The sequence below is a fragment of the Crotalus tigris genome, unplaced genomic scaffold (genome assembly GCF_016545835.1).
Source record: "Crotalus tigris isolate CLP2741 ecotype Arizona unplaced genomic scaffold, ASM1654583v1 scf7180000024367.1024689, whole genome shotgun sequence".
NCBI classification, from domain to species: domain Eukaryota; kingdom Metazoa; phylum Chordata; class Lepidosauria; order Squamata; family Viperidae; genus Crotalus; species Crotalus tigris.
In genome coordinates this window covers 492,501-510,000 of record NW_024100536.1, presented here as the reverse complement: position 1 = coordinate 510,000, position 17,500 = coordinate 492,501, and the positions used below count along the sequence as shown (strand labels likewise).

Here is a 17,500-nt window from a genome sequence, read left to right as displayed (position 1 = left end):
CTCCAAGGTCCCTTTCAACTCTTGTTATTCCGTATCCTGTTTAGGATGAGATAACCAGAGCATGTTTGTGGGAATCAGCTAACGATGTATCCCTTTCGGACTCCAGAGTGTGAGAAAGAGAACGGGTCATCTTTGCAGAACAGCTGGAATTTGGCTTGAAACCAAAGGCCTGCAGTTTGTGGGCAGCCAGAGATATTTTGCTGAGCTACCTCAGCAGAAATTGCTCCAGGAGGACACAATGTGAAATCACTGCCCACTTTCGTTGCTGTCCTGGCGTCACTGCATGAATGCGGAGGGGAAAAAAAAGATGTTTGGGTCAAGGCCGCATTACACCATCCATATGTCATTCACCAGCTCTGACTTCCGTCATATCTGACAAGGTAGGTCAGACTTTGGCAATGTGGAACAGTTGGCATTTGCTGTAGAAGGTGGTGTTCCACCACTTTTGGAAGATGACGGTAGGCCAGGAAGCACAATCTGAGGGTATTACACACACACACACACACACACACACACACACACACACACACCTTGGAGCAAAGGGAAACCCTTATTACTTTTTTGGGGGGGGCATTTTTCTCCCCTAGTTTTTATAGGGCAGTGGTGGCGAACCTATGGCACGGGTGCCAGAGGCGGCACTCAGAGCCCTCTCTGTGGGCACACGCGCCGTCACCCCAGTCCTAGGCCTTCAGCTGAGTTTTATAAAACCTTTTTGTTTTAGGTCTCTGCCGCTGTGTGCAAAAAAAAGGGGGGGGGGTTCAATCAATCAGTCAATTTCAACTTCTCGCAGGGAAAAAAAGATCTTGCAAAGTTGGAATTGATTGAACTTTTTAGTCCCACCCAGTCTGTCATTAACACCGCAGTCACGCCCAACCAATGGGCCACACCCAGCCAATGGGCCACACCCACCCGGCACCCGACGATGCATAAGTGGGTTTGGGGTTGCAATTTGGGCACTCGGTCTCTAAAAGGTTCGCCATCACTCAGCCTTCCATCCTTCCGGTGTAGGTAAAATGAGGACCCAGATTGTTGGGGGCAATGTAAATATATATATATATACATTGCTTACTGGTGTACACCGCTTAGAGAGTGCTCGCACTTAAAGCGGTATTTAAGTCTCATAAATAAATAAATAGGGGGTCGGGAATATTCCAGTGTTTGAGGGGCTTCCATAAAGAAGACGGGCTCAATTTACTTTCCAAAGCACCAGAAGGCAAGGCGAGAAACAATGGAGGGAATCTAATCAAGGAGAGAAGCAACCTGGAATTAAGGAGAAACGCCCTGACAGAGAAAACAATGAACCAGTGGAACGACTTGCCTCCAGAAGTTGCGAATGCTCCAACATCGGAGGTTGCTAAGAAGAGATTGGACAGCCATTTGTCTGAAAGGGAATAGGGTTTCCTGCTTGAGCAGGGGGGGTGGACTAGAAGACCTCCAAGGTCCCTTCCAGCTCTTATTTTGATTGATTGATTGATTGATGGAATTCAGTGCAAGCAACCAGCCAGCCGTTTCTGCACTTAACCTGGAAGCAGAAGCAGGTTGCTGTAGGGAATCACTTGGCCCCTGGTTCAGCTGGAGTTTGTATGGAGCCAATTTTTACGGAGTCCTGGATCGTGAAGAAACTGGGGGGGATCTAACAGAGATGGAAAATGTGTCTTTTGGTTTCAAAAAGGGAGATAAGGAATGGTCATCTACAATGCAAACTTTAGGAAAGGAAGGAAAAGAAAGAAGAGAGGAAGGCAGGAAGAAGGCAAAGAAGAAAGAGGAGGGGGAGGGAGGCAGGGTGGAAGGAAGAATGGATGGATCAAAGAAATGGGAGGAAAGGAGAGAAGGAGGAAGGAAGGAAGGAAGGAAGGAAGGAAGGAAGGAAGGAAGGAAGGAAGGAAGGAAGGAAGGAAGGGGAAGGGAAGGGAAGGGAAGGGAAGGGAAGGGAAGGGAAGGGAAGGAAGGAAGGAAGGAAGGAAGGAAGGAAGGAAGGAAGGAAGGAAGGAAGGAAGGAAGGAAGGAAGGAAGGAAGGAAGGCTGAATTTGTCCTTTTGCCTTTAACCCATACCCCTTTTCTTCCATGCTGTATCTCTTTTAGACTACAGACCTACTAGCCAGGCCTTTCAAATTATTATCTTTGGGGATCTTCCAGGCTGAAGATAATAGGATTAAAGGAAAGAGAATGAGATCATTGAAATGGATCCTCACCCTAACCTCTATTCCCCAGTTTCTGCACACAAAGCCGGAGATGTTCTCACGAGAATAAAAATTATGCAACAGTAACATCCCAATCCGGCCTTTTGCAGCTTCTGCTTGCACAACCTTCTCACCTGGCTACAGGATGAACCCATTTTCTGTGCCCCATCGAATCAGAACAGAAACTAACCAAACCAGCAAGGTTTGCACAATAGACTTTGCCACTAAAACTAGCCAGAGAATAAAATTAACCAAGTTTGGGCCCCGGTGGATTGTTGCACCAGCGTGCAGCCATCAACCTTGCACGCTTGCTGGAATCCTTCCTCTGACTTGTTCAAATGAATTCAGATGAAAAATGGAAACATCAGATAGCCAAGGGTGTCTTTAATCAGCGTTTCAGGGGACAAACAATTGAACAGGAAGAACGGTGTGGACTGAAGTTACTACTCCAGACAGAGCCACACTGAAAGCTAGGAACCAAAGCCAGGTCTTCCCCTTTGCATCTGTAAGAAAAAAGCATATAAAATCAGCACTTGGTGGGAAAGAAGTCTCAATCCGTTCACCAGAAACCAAGCATACTGTCTTGCACCGATAGAAGAAAATATTTGTAGCTCAGGGTTGAAATATGGAGTCCTTGGTGCTCTCTGAGCTTGCTTGTTTTCTTCAAGATGTTTCTTTACCAAACTAGGTAACATTATCAGTGCTAGAAGGGAGTGTGCTGTCTGTTTATATACTGGTGGCTTTCCCTGGCAATGTTGGTGGGAGTCTTGGTTCCTTGTTTGGGCTGTTGTTAGCCTGTCTTGTGGCTTAACAAACAATAATAAACAACAGCCTAAACAAGGAACCACCAAGACCATTCCTACCCCATTGACAGGGGATGCTACTAATATATAAAGAAGAAACTCCACTCCCTTCGAACACTGATGATGTTACCTAGTTTGGTAATGAAATGTCTGCAAGGAAACCACCAAGCTCAGAGAACACCAAGGGCCCCACACAGTCTTGTATCAATATTTTTGCCCTGTTTTTAACATACCCAGCCCACTCTCTTTTTTTTCTGGCTGTACATCTTTTTAATTTTATTGTGGGAGGACAGCATGCACACACAAAGAGAAAGAAATATTTGGGGAATATTTAAAAGGCAGAATATTATAGTTGTAAGTCAAGTCTTCACCCTGGTTCCTAGTCCAAGCCGGAGATAAACAACATGGCCACTGCTTTAGAAAGAAGGTTGCAGTTTATTGAAGAGCCAGACAGAAAGATGGCTCTGGCAGAAAAAGGAACTAGCACATGTAGGGAGTGGATTTTTATACCCTCTGGAGCCTTTTTGTTTGGAGTTATTTCCTGTTCCTGTTTTGAGGTTATTTCCTGTGTCATGTTTTCTGACCTGAGTTTGGGTGTGCCCTTTGGCCTTTGTGAGTTAATCCTACCATGTCCTGTCTCAGGTGGGGTATGCAGATTTTAAGTCTTTGTCTTCCTAATCTCCTAGCTCCAACTTTCCTGATGGTTTACATCTGCATTTGTACAGAGCTGGCTTCTGCTTGGGGGAGGGAGACCTGGGGACATCAAGAAAAACTGGGCATGCTTTTCTGTCCCTTTAAGGTCCTTTGAGGAAATATATTTTTCTGCCCTTTTAATATTTCCTTCTCTGGGGGGCTGACTTCCCACATTATATTTCCCCAAAGCAATAATGGAAAATCTTAGCAGGACCTCCCCCCCCCCCGCCGCAAGTATTTCTGCCCCAAGCAGAAACCAGGTCTGTAGAAATGCAGATGTGATAATCCTGTCAGAAAGATTGGAGCCAGGAAGCTTGGAGCTGATGGGACTGGAAAGACAAAGATCCCTAGAATCCACAACCCCTCACACCCAAAATCCAGCACAGGACATAGTCATCAGCCACAGCCCCAGGGAAGCAGGATATGACCTTTGGGACATAATAGGATTAACCCCCCACCATTAAAATAGCAGAAAGGCACACTGAAGCTCAGGTCAAAGTTCATGCCACAGGAACAACTTCAACCACAAAAGCCCAAGAAGGTATAAAAACCCACCACTCCCAGCTACATGTGGTCAGCTTTCCCAGAGTCATGTTTCTATCTGGCTCTCCTCTTCAATAAACTACAACCTTCTTTCTAAAGTCAGTCTCCATTTTATTTATTCCCGGCTTGGACTGGACCCTGATGAAGATTTTTTCCTTCAACATTATTAAACTTTGTTATAAGATAAAATACAAATACAAGAAAATTTGAGAAAGTTGGAGAAAAATGCAGAAAGAAGTAAAACAGTGACTTCTTACTTTTTTTTTCCAGGATGGTAGGATACAAAAATAAGTTACAGCCTCAACCTTTTGCTGTACATTTCTAAATGTTTCAAGTTATTTCTATCACCATGAAATCAGTCTAATCCTCAAAACTTACAATCAGAGTTTCATTTTATTTTTTTCAGTTTCGAGGACAAAATCCAGAATGGGTTTCCAAAAAAAAACCAAAACTGGATTAATTTCTTCTTCTTTAAATTAGGATTTTGCCATTTTGACATTCGCTGCCCCCTCTTTTTAACTGGAGAAGCCAAGCCTCCATATTTCCAAACAACAGCTTTTCCGGGAAAAAAATGGAAGGGGAAGGGAAGGGATGCATTTTTAGAACATCACTCCAAATTCCCAGATGATCAATCTGAAGTTGCTTTGTCAGGGGTAGGGCATATTTCTGATGACAGAAACTGCTTTTCGTTGATTGTGTCATTGTATTCCTGAAAAGGCAGGTTTTTTAAATAGAAAAAAAATAGAGGAAAGAATTTGTGAATAGAAAGGGGGAAAAAATACAATGATTGTCTAGATTTGGAAGGAGTAAAAAAATCATTGATATAAAAAAGTAGAATTTTTTATGTAGTTTCAAACCAATTTAACTCCGTTGAGTTCCAGGCACAAAGGAGATATCCACCACAGAAATCTCCCAGTGTTGCCTTGTGGTAAGATGGGTGGTCAATAAATATAATAATAATAATAATAATAATAATAATAATAATAATAATAATAATAGATCAACTCCTAATAGACAAAATGATCTTGGAAAACTGCAAGAGAAGGAAGACCAACCTGAATGTGGCATGGATTGACTACAAAAAGGCATTTGACTCTCTGCCACATGATTGGATAATCAAGTGCCTAGAAATAACAGGAGTCAGTAGAAACATCAGAAAATTTGTGCAAAGATCGATGGCACAATGGAAGACACAGTTGCAGATCAATAGTGAGAGGCTGGGAGAGATTAATATCAAGAGAGGAATATTTCAAGGAGATTCATTATCACCATTACTATTTGTTATTGCACTGTTTCCTCTGTCAACAATACTGAATAACTCAGGACATGGCTATCAAACATCAAAACATCTGCCAGACTATCCCACCTCCTTTATATGGATGATCTGAAGCTGTATGGAAAAACATCATCTGAAATAGAATCGCTGCTCAACACTGTCCGTATATATAGCCAAGATATTGTAATGGAGTTTGGCTTGGACAAATGTGCCACACTTACTATCAAACAAGAAAAATAATGAAAACTGAAGGAATCAAGATGCCCCACGAAAATAACATTAAGAGTCTGGATGAGGAAGAGTACGACAAATACTTGGGTATCCTTCAAGCTGACAACATCAAGCACACTGAAGTCAAGAAAAAGGTTAGAGGTGAATACATCAAGAGAGTGAAGAAGATCTTAAAATCCAAAGTCAATGGAGGAAATACCATAAAGGCAATCAACACCTGGGCAATCCCAGTCATTAGGTACACAGCTGGAATAGTGGACTGGACTCAAGCAGAACTAAAAGCAATGGATAGGCAGACCAGAAAAATACTGACAATGAATCATGCCCTTCATCCACGCAGTGACATTGATAGACTTTATCTACCAAGAGAAATAGGTGGGCGTGGAATGCTACAAGTACATTAGATGGTTGAAGAAGAAAAAATGGCTTTGGAAGAATATCTGAAGAACAATGATGAAGATGCACTGAAATTAGTATATGAGGAAGGCTTACTAACCACTGGAGAGACCAAACTGGCCTACAAGAAAGACCAAATGAAGAACAGAATAGAGGCATGGGAAGACAACGCACTACATGGCCAATACATGAAAAAAATAGCTGGGAAAGCAGATAATAATAAAACCTGGCAATGGCTAAGAGCAGGAAAATTAAAGAAAGAGACCGAGGGACTAATTCTGGCTGCACAAGACCAAGCCTTAAGGACAAATGCATACAAAGTCAAAATTGAGAAGACAGCAACAGACAGTAAGTGCCGCCTGTGCAAAGAAGCTGAAGAAACAGTGGACCACTTGGTAAGCTGTTGTAAGAAGATTGCACAAACTGATTACAAGCAGCGGCATGACAAAGTAGCAACAATGGTGTATTGGAAGATCTGCAAAAAATATCATTTGCCTGTAAGCAAAAACTGGTGGGATCATAAAATAGAGAAAGTCATAGAAAATGATAAAATTAAACTGCTCTGGGACTTCAGAATTCAAACAGACAAGCACCTGCAACATAACACCCCAGACGTAACAATTGTCGATAAGAAAGACAAAAAAGTCTGGATAGTGGATGTGGCAGTGCCTGAGATAGCAGAATAGAAGAGAAAGAACTGGAGAAGATAACAAAATACAAAGACCTACAAATAGAAATAGAAAGACTGTGGCAAAAGCAAGCAAGGGTAGTACCAATAGTCATAGGCTCCTTGGGTGCAATCCCAAAACAACTGGAGCACCACTTGAACACAATTGGCAGTGACAAATTCGCTATTAGTCAATTGCAAAAGGCGGCCTTATTAGGAACTGCTTCCATCCTGCGACGATATCTGTAATACCAAAACATTCTCCTAAGGTAAGGAATAAGAAAAAAAAAGTCTGAAAAAATCATAATAATAATAATAGCTGGGAAAGCAGATATTAACAAGACCTGGCAATGGCTAAGAGCAGGAAAATTGAAGAAAGAGACCGAGGGACTAATTCTGGCTGCACAAGACCAAGCCTTAAGGACAAATGCATACAAAGTCAAAATTGAGAAGACAGCAACAGACAGTAAGTGCCGCCTAAGCAAAGAAGCTGAAGAAACAGTGGACCACTGGTAAGCTGTTGCAAGAAGATTGCACAAACTGACTACAAGCAGAGGCATGACAAAGTAGCAACAATGGTGCATTGGAAGATCTGCAAAAAATATCATTTGCCTGTAAGCAAAAACTGGTGGGATCATAAAATAGAGAAAGTCATAGAAAATGATAAAATTAAACTGCTCTGGGACTTCAGAATTCAAACAGACAAGCACCTGCAACATAACACCCCAGACTTAACAATTGTCGATAAGAAAGACAAAAAAGTCTGGATAGTGGACGTGGCAATGCCTGGAGACAGCAGAAGAGAAGAGAGAGAACTGGAGAAGATAACAAAATACAAAGACCTATAAAAAGAAATAGAAAGATTGTGGCAAAAGCAAGCAAGGGTAGTACCAATAGTAATAGGCACCTTGGGTGCAATCCCAAAACAACTGGAGCACCACTTGAACACCATTGGCATTGACAAATTCGCTATTAGTCAATTGCAAAAGGCAGCCTTATTAGGAACTGCTTCCATCCTGCGACGATATCTGTAATACCATCAAACATCCACATCTGCCTATCCCAGGTCCTGGGTAAGGACTCGATAGGTAGATAAAATGCCAAATCCAGTCTGAACACCTGGCTGACTGTGCGATGATTGGTAATAATAATAATAATAATAATAATAATAATAATAATAATAATAATAATAATTGAACACCATTGGCATTGACAAATTCGCCATTAGTCAATTGCAGAAGGCGGCCTTGCTAGGAACTGCTTCCATCCTGCAACGATGCCTGTAATACCATCAAACATCCACATCTGTCTTTCCCAGGTCCTGGGTAAGGACTCGATAGGTAGACCAAATGCCAAATCCAGTCTGAAAACATCTGGCTGACTGTGCGATGATTGGTGGTAATAATAATAATAATAATAATAATAATAATAATAATAATAATAATAATAATAATAATAATAATAATAATAATTGAACACCATTGGCATTGACAAATTCGCCATTAGTCAATTGCAGAAGGCGGCCTTGCTAGGAACTGCTTCCATCCTGCAACGATGCCTGTAATACCATCAAACATCCACATCTGTCTTTCCCAGGTCCTGGGTAAGGACTCGATAGGTAGACAAAATGCCAAATCCAGTCTGAACATCTGGCTGACTGTGCGATGATCGATAATAATAATAATAATAATAATAATAATAATAATAATAATAATAATAATAATAATAATAATAATAATAATAAATCTCATCTGTGCAGCTCCCGTTCGCCTCTATATTCACTCAGGAAATTCTAGCAATCTTACACTGCACAACTGCAAAGAAGAAAAATGGATCCCTTCATTCACTAAATTTGTTTTTCAGAGAAAGCAACCAAGCCTCACCTGTTGAAGCGCCACCTGCTATCTGGGAGACGGTCCATCCACGTGCAGCTCTTTTCCTCTGGGATGCTGCAAGAGGCAAGCCAGTTACTCCTTTGCCTGCAGTCATTAATGTACAAAAAGGGCTTGGTTTGGATCGTTTAGAAATGGGGTTCAGCATTTAGGGGAGCAACGGGAGCGGGCGTGGGAACGAGACTTCTCTGGGCCCTTCCCTTCAGGCTTGGCAGAGGGTTGCACTACATTTCCCAGCATTCCTTGCAATTTGTCTTGGCTGGCTGGCTCACTCTAATACAGTATTTCTCAACCGCGGCCACTTGAAGACGTGTGGACTTCAACCCCCAGAATTCCCCAGCCAGCAATGCATTCTGGGAATTGAAGTCTATGCATCTTTAAGTTGCCAAAGGTTAAGAAACACTGGTCTAATAACATCTGGAGAAAACCTCAAGTTTTGATTCGGGCAATTCACTCTGGTTCAGATGGCTGTGCCTTGGTTAATCATACAGGAAGTCCTCGACTTACAACAGTTTGTTTAGTGACTATTCAAAGTTACAATGGCACTATTATTTAGCTTTTGAATAATCTATATTTAAAGTTTAAGATAATGATTAGAAATGTAGACTTGTTTTGTCTTTTTTTTCTTCTTTTTTTATATATATATTGGAGTTAAAGTATTCAAAAATTTGTTTTTTGAATGTAGTTATATTTGTTTGAATTGTATTCAAGTTTAAATGTTTTTTTTTTTTTTTAATTCTAGTTAACCCTGTATTCAGCTCTGGGAAGAAGGGGGGAGGGTTTGGGGGGGGGCTGGGAGGGAGTGGGTGAGGGATTTTATTGTAAAATTGTAAAAATTTATAATAATAATAATAAAGTTACAATGGCACTAAAAAAAGTGACTTATGGCCGTTTTTCACACTTAGGGCTACTGCAGCAGCCCCATGGTTACATGATTTACATTCAGATGCTTGACAGTTCATATTTACGACGGTCGCAGTGTCCTGGGGGCCATGTGATCTCTTTTGCGACCTTCTGACAAGCAAAGTCAATGGGGAAGCCAGATGCACTTAACAACTGTGTCACTAATTTAACAACTGCAATGATTTAGTTAACAATCGTGGCAAGAAAAGTCGTAAAATGGGGCCAATTTCTCACTTAGCAACATCAATTTTGGGCTCCACTGTAAGCTGAGGACTACCTGGAGTTTATTCAACAAACTATTCAAAATATTATTTTTATTCAAAATAAAAGAAACGATATGGTGGAATGGCATGGCATGGCAGGGCAGGGCAGGGCAGAGCAGAGCAGAGCATAGAATGGAATAGAATAGAATAGAATAGAATAGAATAGAATAGAATAGAATAGAATAGAATAGAATAGAATAGAATAGAATAGAATAGAATAGCTTTATTGTCACTTTGAATGTACACTAATCTGCATGCCTTAAAATGAAATTTCATTGCATTCAGCTCTCAAAGGGTCAGCACCTCCAATATACACTACATAAATATGACAAAAATAAATATAGAATTATGCATATACCCACATACAGTATATTATATGATACAGAGAAAGAACAGTCTAGTTCAGGTAACTCAGCAAGGTGTGTAAACGCCAACGGAGGAGGCTAGATGGTGTCCCGTCTCTATTACAACCTAGTCCTCGGTGGAACAATGTCACTTTGCATTAAGCAGGGCCCTTTTCTAAGCCTTTTCTTGTGACTAGGTGGAGTTGCGTTAACCACACTTTAGGGACTGAAGCACACACACCCCACACCCCAGGCTTGTCTCAGCAGCACTGTTCATCAAATGACATCAGCCACCATCAGGAATTATCCAATTCAGGATCTCCTGCAGGAGAAGACATTCTTACCTTTGACACCAACGGGATGGGGTCTGGCAGCCACCCTCTCCGTCAGTAATCGCTGTGCCCATACTCGGAGGGTCTCATCGAGCCGGTAACGGCAGCGCAGAGTCAACCTAGCGAGCCAAGACAACAACAACAAAAAGCAACGCTATGACACCTCCCATCACGATATTGTACGATTTGTCATTTTAATGTCTTAATTGTTGCCATGCACCCTACGTGGGGCTGCCCTTGAAAAGCATCCGGAACTTCCAATTGGTTCAAAATCCAGAGGCCCGCACAGTTTTGTGCAGGTGTGCAGAGGTGTCACCTCTCCTGTGGGAGCTGCATTAGCTGTCGATTTGCTTCCAAGTACAATGCAGGGTACTGGTTGTCACCTTTAAGCCCTACACGGCTTGGGACCAGTTTATTTGAAGGACTATCTCTTCCCGGTCACATCCACCTGTCCCAGTAGAGCAGGGAGGCAGGAAATGCAGTGGGTCCCCTTTCCTAAGGAGTGGCATCTGGCGTGAATCAGAAGAAGGGCCTTCTCTGTGGTGGCTCCCACCCTCTGGAACATCATCCCTGCAGAGATTAGACTGGCTTGCATTTGACTCTCTTTTGCAAGGCCCCGAAGACCCGGGTTTGCCAATAGGCCTGGGGAACCCAGAGTGGGATGGAGCCCATTAAGTGGCTTGTTTGATTGATTGTTGTCACCGTGTGTGTGTGTGTTTATGTGTGTATGTGGAGAGTTATTGTTTTATTGTTTTCAGATTTGGGTTTTTATTTTTTGTAAGCTGCCCCCCCCCCCCCGAGTCACTTTATACCAGGGGTAGGCAACCTTGGCTCCTTTATGACTCGTTGACTTCAACTCCCAGAATTCCTAAGCCAGCATGGCTCAGCTTGGAAACCTCTCCCTTTTCCCTCAGCGTGGCTGGCTCAGGAATTCTGGGAGTTGAAGTCCACGAGTCATAAAAGAGCCAAGGTTGCCTACCCCTGGACTAGGCCTAGGCCGCTTTGACTTGTGGACTTCAACTCCCAGAATTCCTGAGCCAGCATGGCTCAGCTTGGAAACCTCTCCCTTTTCCCTCAGCGTGGCTGGCTCAGGAATTCTGGGAGTTGAAGTCCACGAGTCATAAAAGAGCCAAGGTTGCCTACCCCTGGACTAGGCCTAGGCCGCTTTGACTTGTGGACTTCAACTCCCAGAATTCCTGAGCCAGCATGGCTCAGCTTGGAAACCTCTCCCTTTCCCCTCAGCATGGCTGGCTCAGGAATTCTGGGAGTTGAAGTCCACGAGTCACAAAAGAGCCAAGGCTGCCTACCCCTGCTTTATACACTTTAACTTTATTGTCACTTTGAATGTACACTAATCGGCAAACATTAAAGTGAAATTCCGTTGCATTCAGCATTCAAAGGGTCACCAGCCTCCCATATACACTCCATAAATACGACAAAAATAAATAAATAAATACAGAATTATGCATATACCCACATATACTGTATTATATGATATAATAACCAGTAATTGACTCAGCTTGACCACCTTCCTCTTGGCGCAGTGGTTCTCAACCTTTTTAATGTCGCGACCCCCCAACCGGTCGTTAAGTCGAGGACTACTCAACCGGTCATAAGTCGAGGACTACTCAACCGGTCGTAAGTCGAGGACTACTCAACTGGTGCAGCACCGTTTGCAGAATGGGACTTTTGGTGGGCTCAGCAGGGCAGAGACAGCCTGGACAATTCCTATTGGCTTTTGAAAGCCAATAGAATTAGACTCTATTCAAGAGAGTCTATTCTATTGGCTTTCAAAAGCCAATAGAATAAAAGGGAGTAGCACAGCTAAGGAAAAGGGGGGGAAAAATGGCGGACTGTGTTGTTTGGCGACCCCCGTGAAATGGTCGTTTGACCCCAAATGGGGTCCCGACCCACAGGTTGAGAACCACTGTCTTGGAGAGTCTTTGTTTTTTTGTTTTTTGCTTTTTACCTATATTGAGGGTCCCTGGTTATGATGGGCTTTGCTTCCGGAATCATCTCTCTCTCGAAAATCACTTCGTTTTCGTAGATGAAGTAGTTCCCTTCAAGCTGAAAGCAAGAAAGACAATGCTAAACATTTAACTTCACCGGAAGGATTGGTTGAATGCCTCTCAGGATGTACCACCCAGGGGCAATCCTGCTGCAGGATATTGGCAGTCCCACCACTGAGGTCAAAACTCCAAATGCGATTGGAACCCAAAATTTCTGTTGCTAAGTGGGACAGTCCTTAAGTGAGTTTTGCCCCATTTGATGACCTTTCTTACTACAGTTCTTAAGTGAACCACTGCAGTTAATAATAATAATAATAATAATAATAATAATAATAATAATAATAATAATAAAATAATAACAACAACAACACCCCAGACTTAACAATTGTCGATAAGAAAGACAAAAAAGTCTGGATAGTGGATGTGGCAGTGCCTGGAGACAGCAGAATAGACGAGAAAGAACTGGAGAAGATAACAAAAAAGAAAGACCTACAAATAGAAATAGAAAGACTGTGGCAAAAACAAGCAAGGGTAGTACCAATAGTAATAGGCTCCTTGACTGCAATCCCAAAACAACTGGAGCACCACTTGAACACCATTGGCATTGACAAATTCGCCATTAGTCAATTGCAAAAGGCGGCCTTACTAGGAACTGCTTCCATCCTGCGACGATATCTGTAATACCATCAAACATCCACATCTGCCTATCCCAGGTCCTTGGTAAGGACTCGATAGGTAGACAAAATGCCAAATCCAGTCTGAACATCTGGCTGACTGTGCGATGATCCATAATAATAATAATGATGATGATGATGTTGGAAGGGACCTTGGAGATCATCAAGTCCAACCCCCTGTTCAGGCAGGAAACTCTATACCATTTCAGACAAATGGCTGTCCAGTCTCTTCTTAAAAACTTCCAGTGTTGGAGCATTCACCGCTTCTGGAGGCAGGTTGTTCCACTGGTTAATTGTTCTTAACTGTCAGGAAGTTTCTCCTTAGTTCTAGGCTGCTTCTCTCCTTGATTAGTTTCCATCCATTGTTCAGTTGCTAACACAATTGTTAAGTGAACCTGGCTTCCCCCATTGACTTTGCTTGTCAAGAGATCGCAAAAGGGATCACGTGACCCCGGGACATTGTGACCGTCATAACTATGAACCAGTTGCCAAGAGTCTGAATTTTTGATCACGTGACCCACAGGGATGCTGCAACAGTCATGTGGAAAATGGTCATAAGTCACTTATTTCAGTGCCGTTGTAGCTTCGAGAGGTTACTAAATGAACTGTTGTAAGTTCTACATTCCACTTCTTTGGCATTAGTAAGGACGTTCAATATGGTTGGGTTTCAAGGTCACACAGAGAGCCCCAATTCACATGGAACTGTTGTAGAATACATCCTAAAATGTTGGACTCACTGTCACACTTCTGGTCCCAGGCCATCATGGCGTGGTCAACTTTCACACACATCAGTTGGGAATAGCTGGTTTAACATGTTGCTCTGAAGTGGTGGGACTCCATGAAGGACATAACATTTTCTTCTGAGGAGACCCCAGCCCCATTCTTCCCCCACCCCCAGGAGCAGGCAATCTTGGTTCTTTTATGACTCATGGACTTCAACTCCCAGAATTCCTGAGCCAGCCACGCTGAGGGGAAAGGGAGAGGTTTCCAAGCTGAGCCATGCTGGCTCAAGAATTTTGGGAGTTGAAGTCCACGAGTCATAAAAGAGCCAAGGTTGCCTACCCCTGGCCTAAGCCTAGGCTAGAGGTAGGCCACCTTGGCTCTTTTATGACTCGTGGACTTCAACTCCCAGAATTCCTGAGCCAGCCACGCTGAGGGGAAAGGGAGAGGTTTCCAAGCTGAGCCATGCTGGCTCAGGAATTCTGGGAGTTGAAGTCCACGAGTCACAAAAGAGCCAAGGTTGCCTACCCCTGCCCACACCCAAAATACTAGGATCTCCCAACCCGTGTGCATCCTTTGGACAACTAAGGTTTTTTTTTTTCAAATTGCCAAGTACAAGTAGTCCTTGACTTACAACAGTTGATTTAGTGACTATTCAAAGTTACAACGGCACTGAAAAAAGCTTGACTTATGACCATTTTTCACACTTACGACCGTTGCAGCATCCCAGGATCATGAGATTTACATTCGGATGCTTGACTTCTGACTCACCTTAATGACAGTTGCAGTGTCCTAGGGTCATATAATCCCCTTTTTGGACCTTCTGACAAGCAAAATCAATGGAGAAACCAGATCCATTTAACCGTGTTACTACAGTAACTTAAAAACTGCAGTGATCCACACTTAACCACTGAGGCAAGAAAGGTCATTGTTGTTGTTAATTGCGAAGTCGTGTCCGACCCATCGCAACCCCATGGACAACGTTCCTCCAGGTCTTCCTGTCCTCTACCATCTTCTGGAGTCCATTTAACTTTACGCCTCCTGCTTCAGTGAAAGGTCATAAAATGGGGCAAAACTCACTTCAAAAATCTCTCATTTAACAACAAAAATTTGGGGCTCATTTATGGTCATAAGTCAAGGACTAGCTGTATAAGATAGGATTTTTATTTCTAATATATTCTGTTCACGCATATCCTCAAAGACAAGTGAGATGGCTTCCCAAAGATCAGGCAGGCTTATCCAAGTGCTGCCCCCTGGTTGTGACATTTTGTATTTTTCCCCCCCTTCCAGTTGTAAAAGTGGAGATGCTGGGGATTGAACCCAGGACCTCATACATGCAAAGCATGCGCTCTACCACTGAGCTACATCCCCTTGCCTACTTGGTTAACTTTTGTGACCTGAGAAGCAAAGTCAATGGGGAAACCACATCCACTTAACAATTGTGTTACTAATTTAATAACTGCAGTGATTCACCTAAGAAACGTAAAATGGAGCAAAACTCACTTAACAAATTTCTTACTTAGCAACATAAATTTTAGGCACAATTGCAATCGTAAGTCAAGGACTACCTTTACTTGAATAAATATGAGGATGGGTAGATGAACCTTATCAGCTCATGCTGCATTTTCAAGATTTAAAGATCAGCTGTCCTAAAAATCAATGTCAACCTCTAGCTCGAGAATCCAAATAAAACTCCAGGTTCATTCTGTTTCCGAAAATCTTAGTGTTTATTGAATACACTGCATGGGTATGTCGAAGAAAAACTAACTCTGAGGTTCCAACACCAAATCATAGACTTAAACAATAATTTTCTCAGCCAAACCCCCGTCTTACGTAGTCCATATAAACAAGTTCACTTTGTTATGGGAACCATCTGCTTCAAATCGACACCTATTCTGGTGTCCTTGAAAAGGTTTCAGGCTCTCACAGCCTTCAGCGGAATTGTAGAAGTTTAATTTCTCTATCTAACCCACTCCAAAGTAACACTTCCCCCCTTACTCTAAAAGCAAGTTGAAATGCAGAAGCACGCCAAAGTTTCATCCTTGACAATCCATATGATTATTTCTAAATTGTTTCACAAGGTTTGGAGGGGTGATGGAAACAGTGAAGCTGCAGAAATACTCCTTGTTGACATGCAGACTCAGTCAAAAAAGCCAACAGTGAAAATCTGAGGATCTTGAAATCCTCCCGTTTTGAAACCTCGTGGAACAAATATTTATTCCTTGACTAGGTTTACCCTTCATAGGACAATTCTTCATTGTACCAAAAGCAGCATAAGAGGCTTGCAAATCCCCCAGGATCTAGTCAGAAGTAAGACAATGCAGCACAACACAGAAGGAGCAGATGCTCTATGGAGCATCCCAAAGATGCTTTTTCATGGGCTTTCTTGTTTTTCTTTGAAGACGTTTCACTTCTCATCGAAGAAGCTTCTTCGCTTGTTGGATGAGAAGTGAAAATGTCTTCAGAGAAAAACAAGAAAATGCAGTTTCCTCGTGGAAAAGCATCTTTGGGACAACTATAACCTGGATGACTGAGAATCTCCATAGACCTCTATGCAGCATCTTCTACTTCTTGGATAATGGATGCACCCTCTGAGGCACAGCTACCCTACACTCAAGTTCCTCATTATCCTGGCTCCCATCCACATTCAAACATCTCTTACTTACTCTTCTGATGGTACCACAGGTGGCCACAGAGAAAATGAAGAGGGCCTTGGTGTCATCAACTGCAACTGGTCTACAGTCCTTATCCCGTAGATGAGTTCTCCTAGGGTTTAACTCTGGTTTGGTATCCAAGCTGAGCATGATAGCCGTCATGGTTCCATTGGGAAGGCATACTGCAGAGTAACAACAATGAAATAATTACATTTATATGCCACCAAAGTTCTAGCAACCAGGGAACTGAAGTCCTTTAATCCAGAACTTCCCATCTTGCAAAGTTTATTTCCAAGGCAGTCAGAGTCTATGTCCCAAAGGTGCTTTTTTTTCCCAAAAGGCAACTGGGTTTTCTTAATTTTTTCTTTGAATACATTTCTCTTCTCAGCCAAAAAGCTTCTTGGATGGGAAGCAAAACATTTTCAAAGAAAAATACTAAGGAAGTCCAGTTGCCTTTTGGAAAAAGCACCTTTGGGATAACCGTGGCCTGGATGATTGAGAATCTCCATAGACCAGTGGTTCTCAACCTTTTTAATGCCGCGACCCCCAACCGGTCGTAAGTCGAGGACTACTCAACCGGTTGTAAGTCAAGGACTACTCAACTGGTGCAGCACCATTTGCAGAATGGGACTTTTGGCGGGCTCAGCAGGGCAGAGACAGCCTGGACAATTCCTATTGGCTTTTGAAAGCCAATAGAATTAGACTCTATTCAAGAGAGTCTCTTCTATTGGCTTTCAAAAGCCAATAGAATAAAAGGGAGTAGCACAGCTAAGGAAAAGGGGGAAAAATGGCGGACTGTGTTGTTTGGCGACCCCCCGTGAAATGGTCGTTCGACCCCAAATGGGGTCCCGACCCACAGGTTGAGAACTGCTGACCTAGCAGGATGACTAAAGGGATGTTCCAGCCACTGTTATACATC

At 42.7% G+C, this 17,500-nt stretch overlaps 1 protein-coding gene and 1 non-coding gene across 2 annotated transcripts in view; both read right to left on the bottom strand.

Annotated features, from left to right (window-relative positions):
* Positions 1-2,552: 2,552 nt before the first annotated feature.
* Positions 2,553-17,500, bottom strand: part of LOC120301049 — a 38,656-nt gene continuing 23,708 nt past the window's right edge. Inside the window, exons 14-18 of the mRNA XM_039327762.1 lie at positions 16,594-16,763; positions 12,494-12,591; positions 10,537-10,643; positions 8,674-8,769; positions 2,553-2,684 (exon numbers count right to left, since the gene is read on the bottom strand). Coding sequence (XP_039183696.1) covers positions 2,578-2,684; positions 8,674-8,769; positions 10,537-10,643; positions 12,494-12,591; positions 16,594-16,763 — 578 coding nt within the window. The 3' untranslated portion in view covers positions 2,553-2,577. The remainder of the gene's footprint in view (positions 2,685-8,673; positions 8,770-10,536; positions 10,644-12,493; positions 12,592-16,593; positions 16,764-17,500) is intronic.
* Positions 15,227-15,298, bottom strand: TRNAA-UGC. Its single transcript has one exon. It is a non-coding gene; the product is annotated as a tRNA-Ala (tRNA).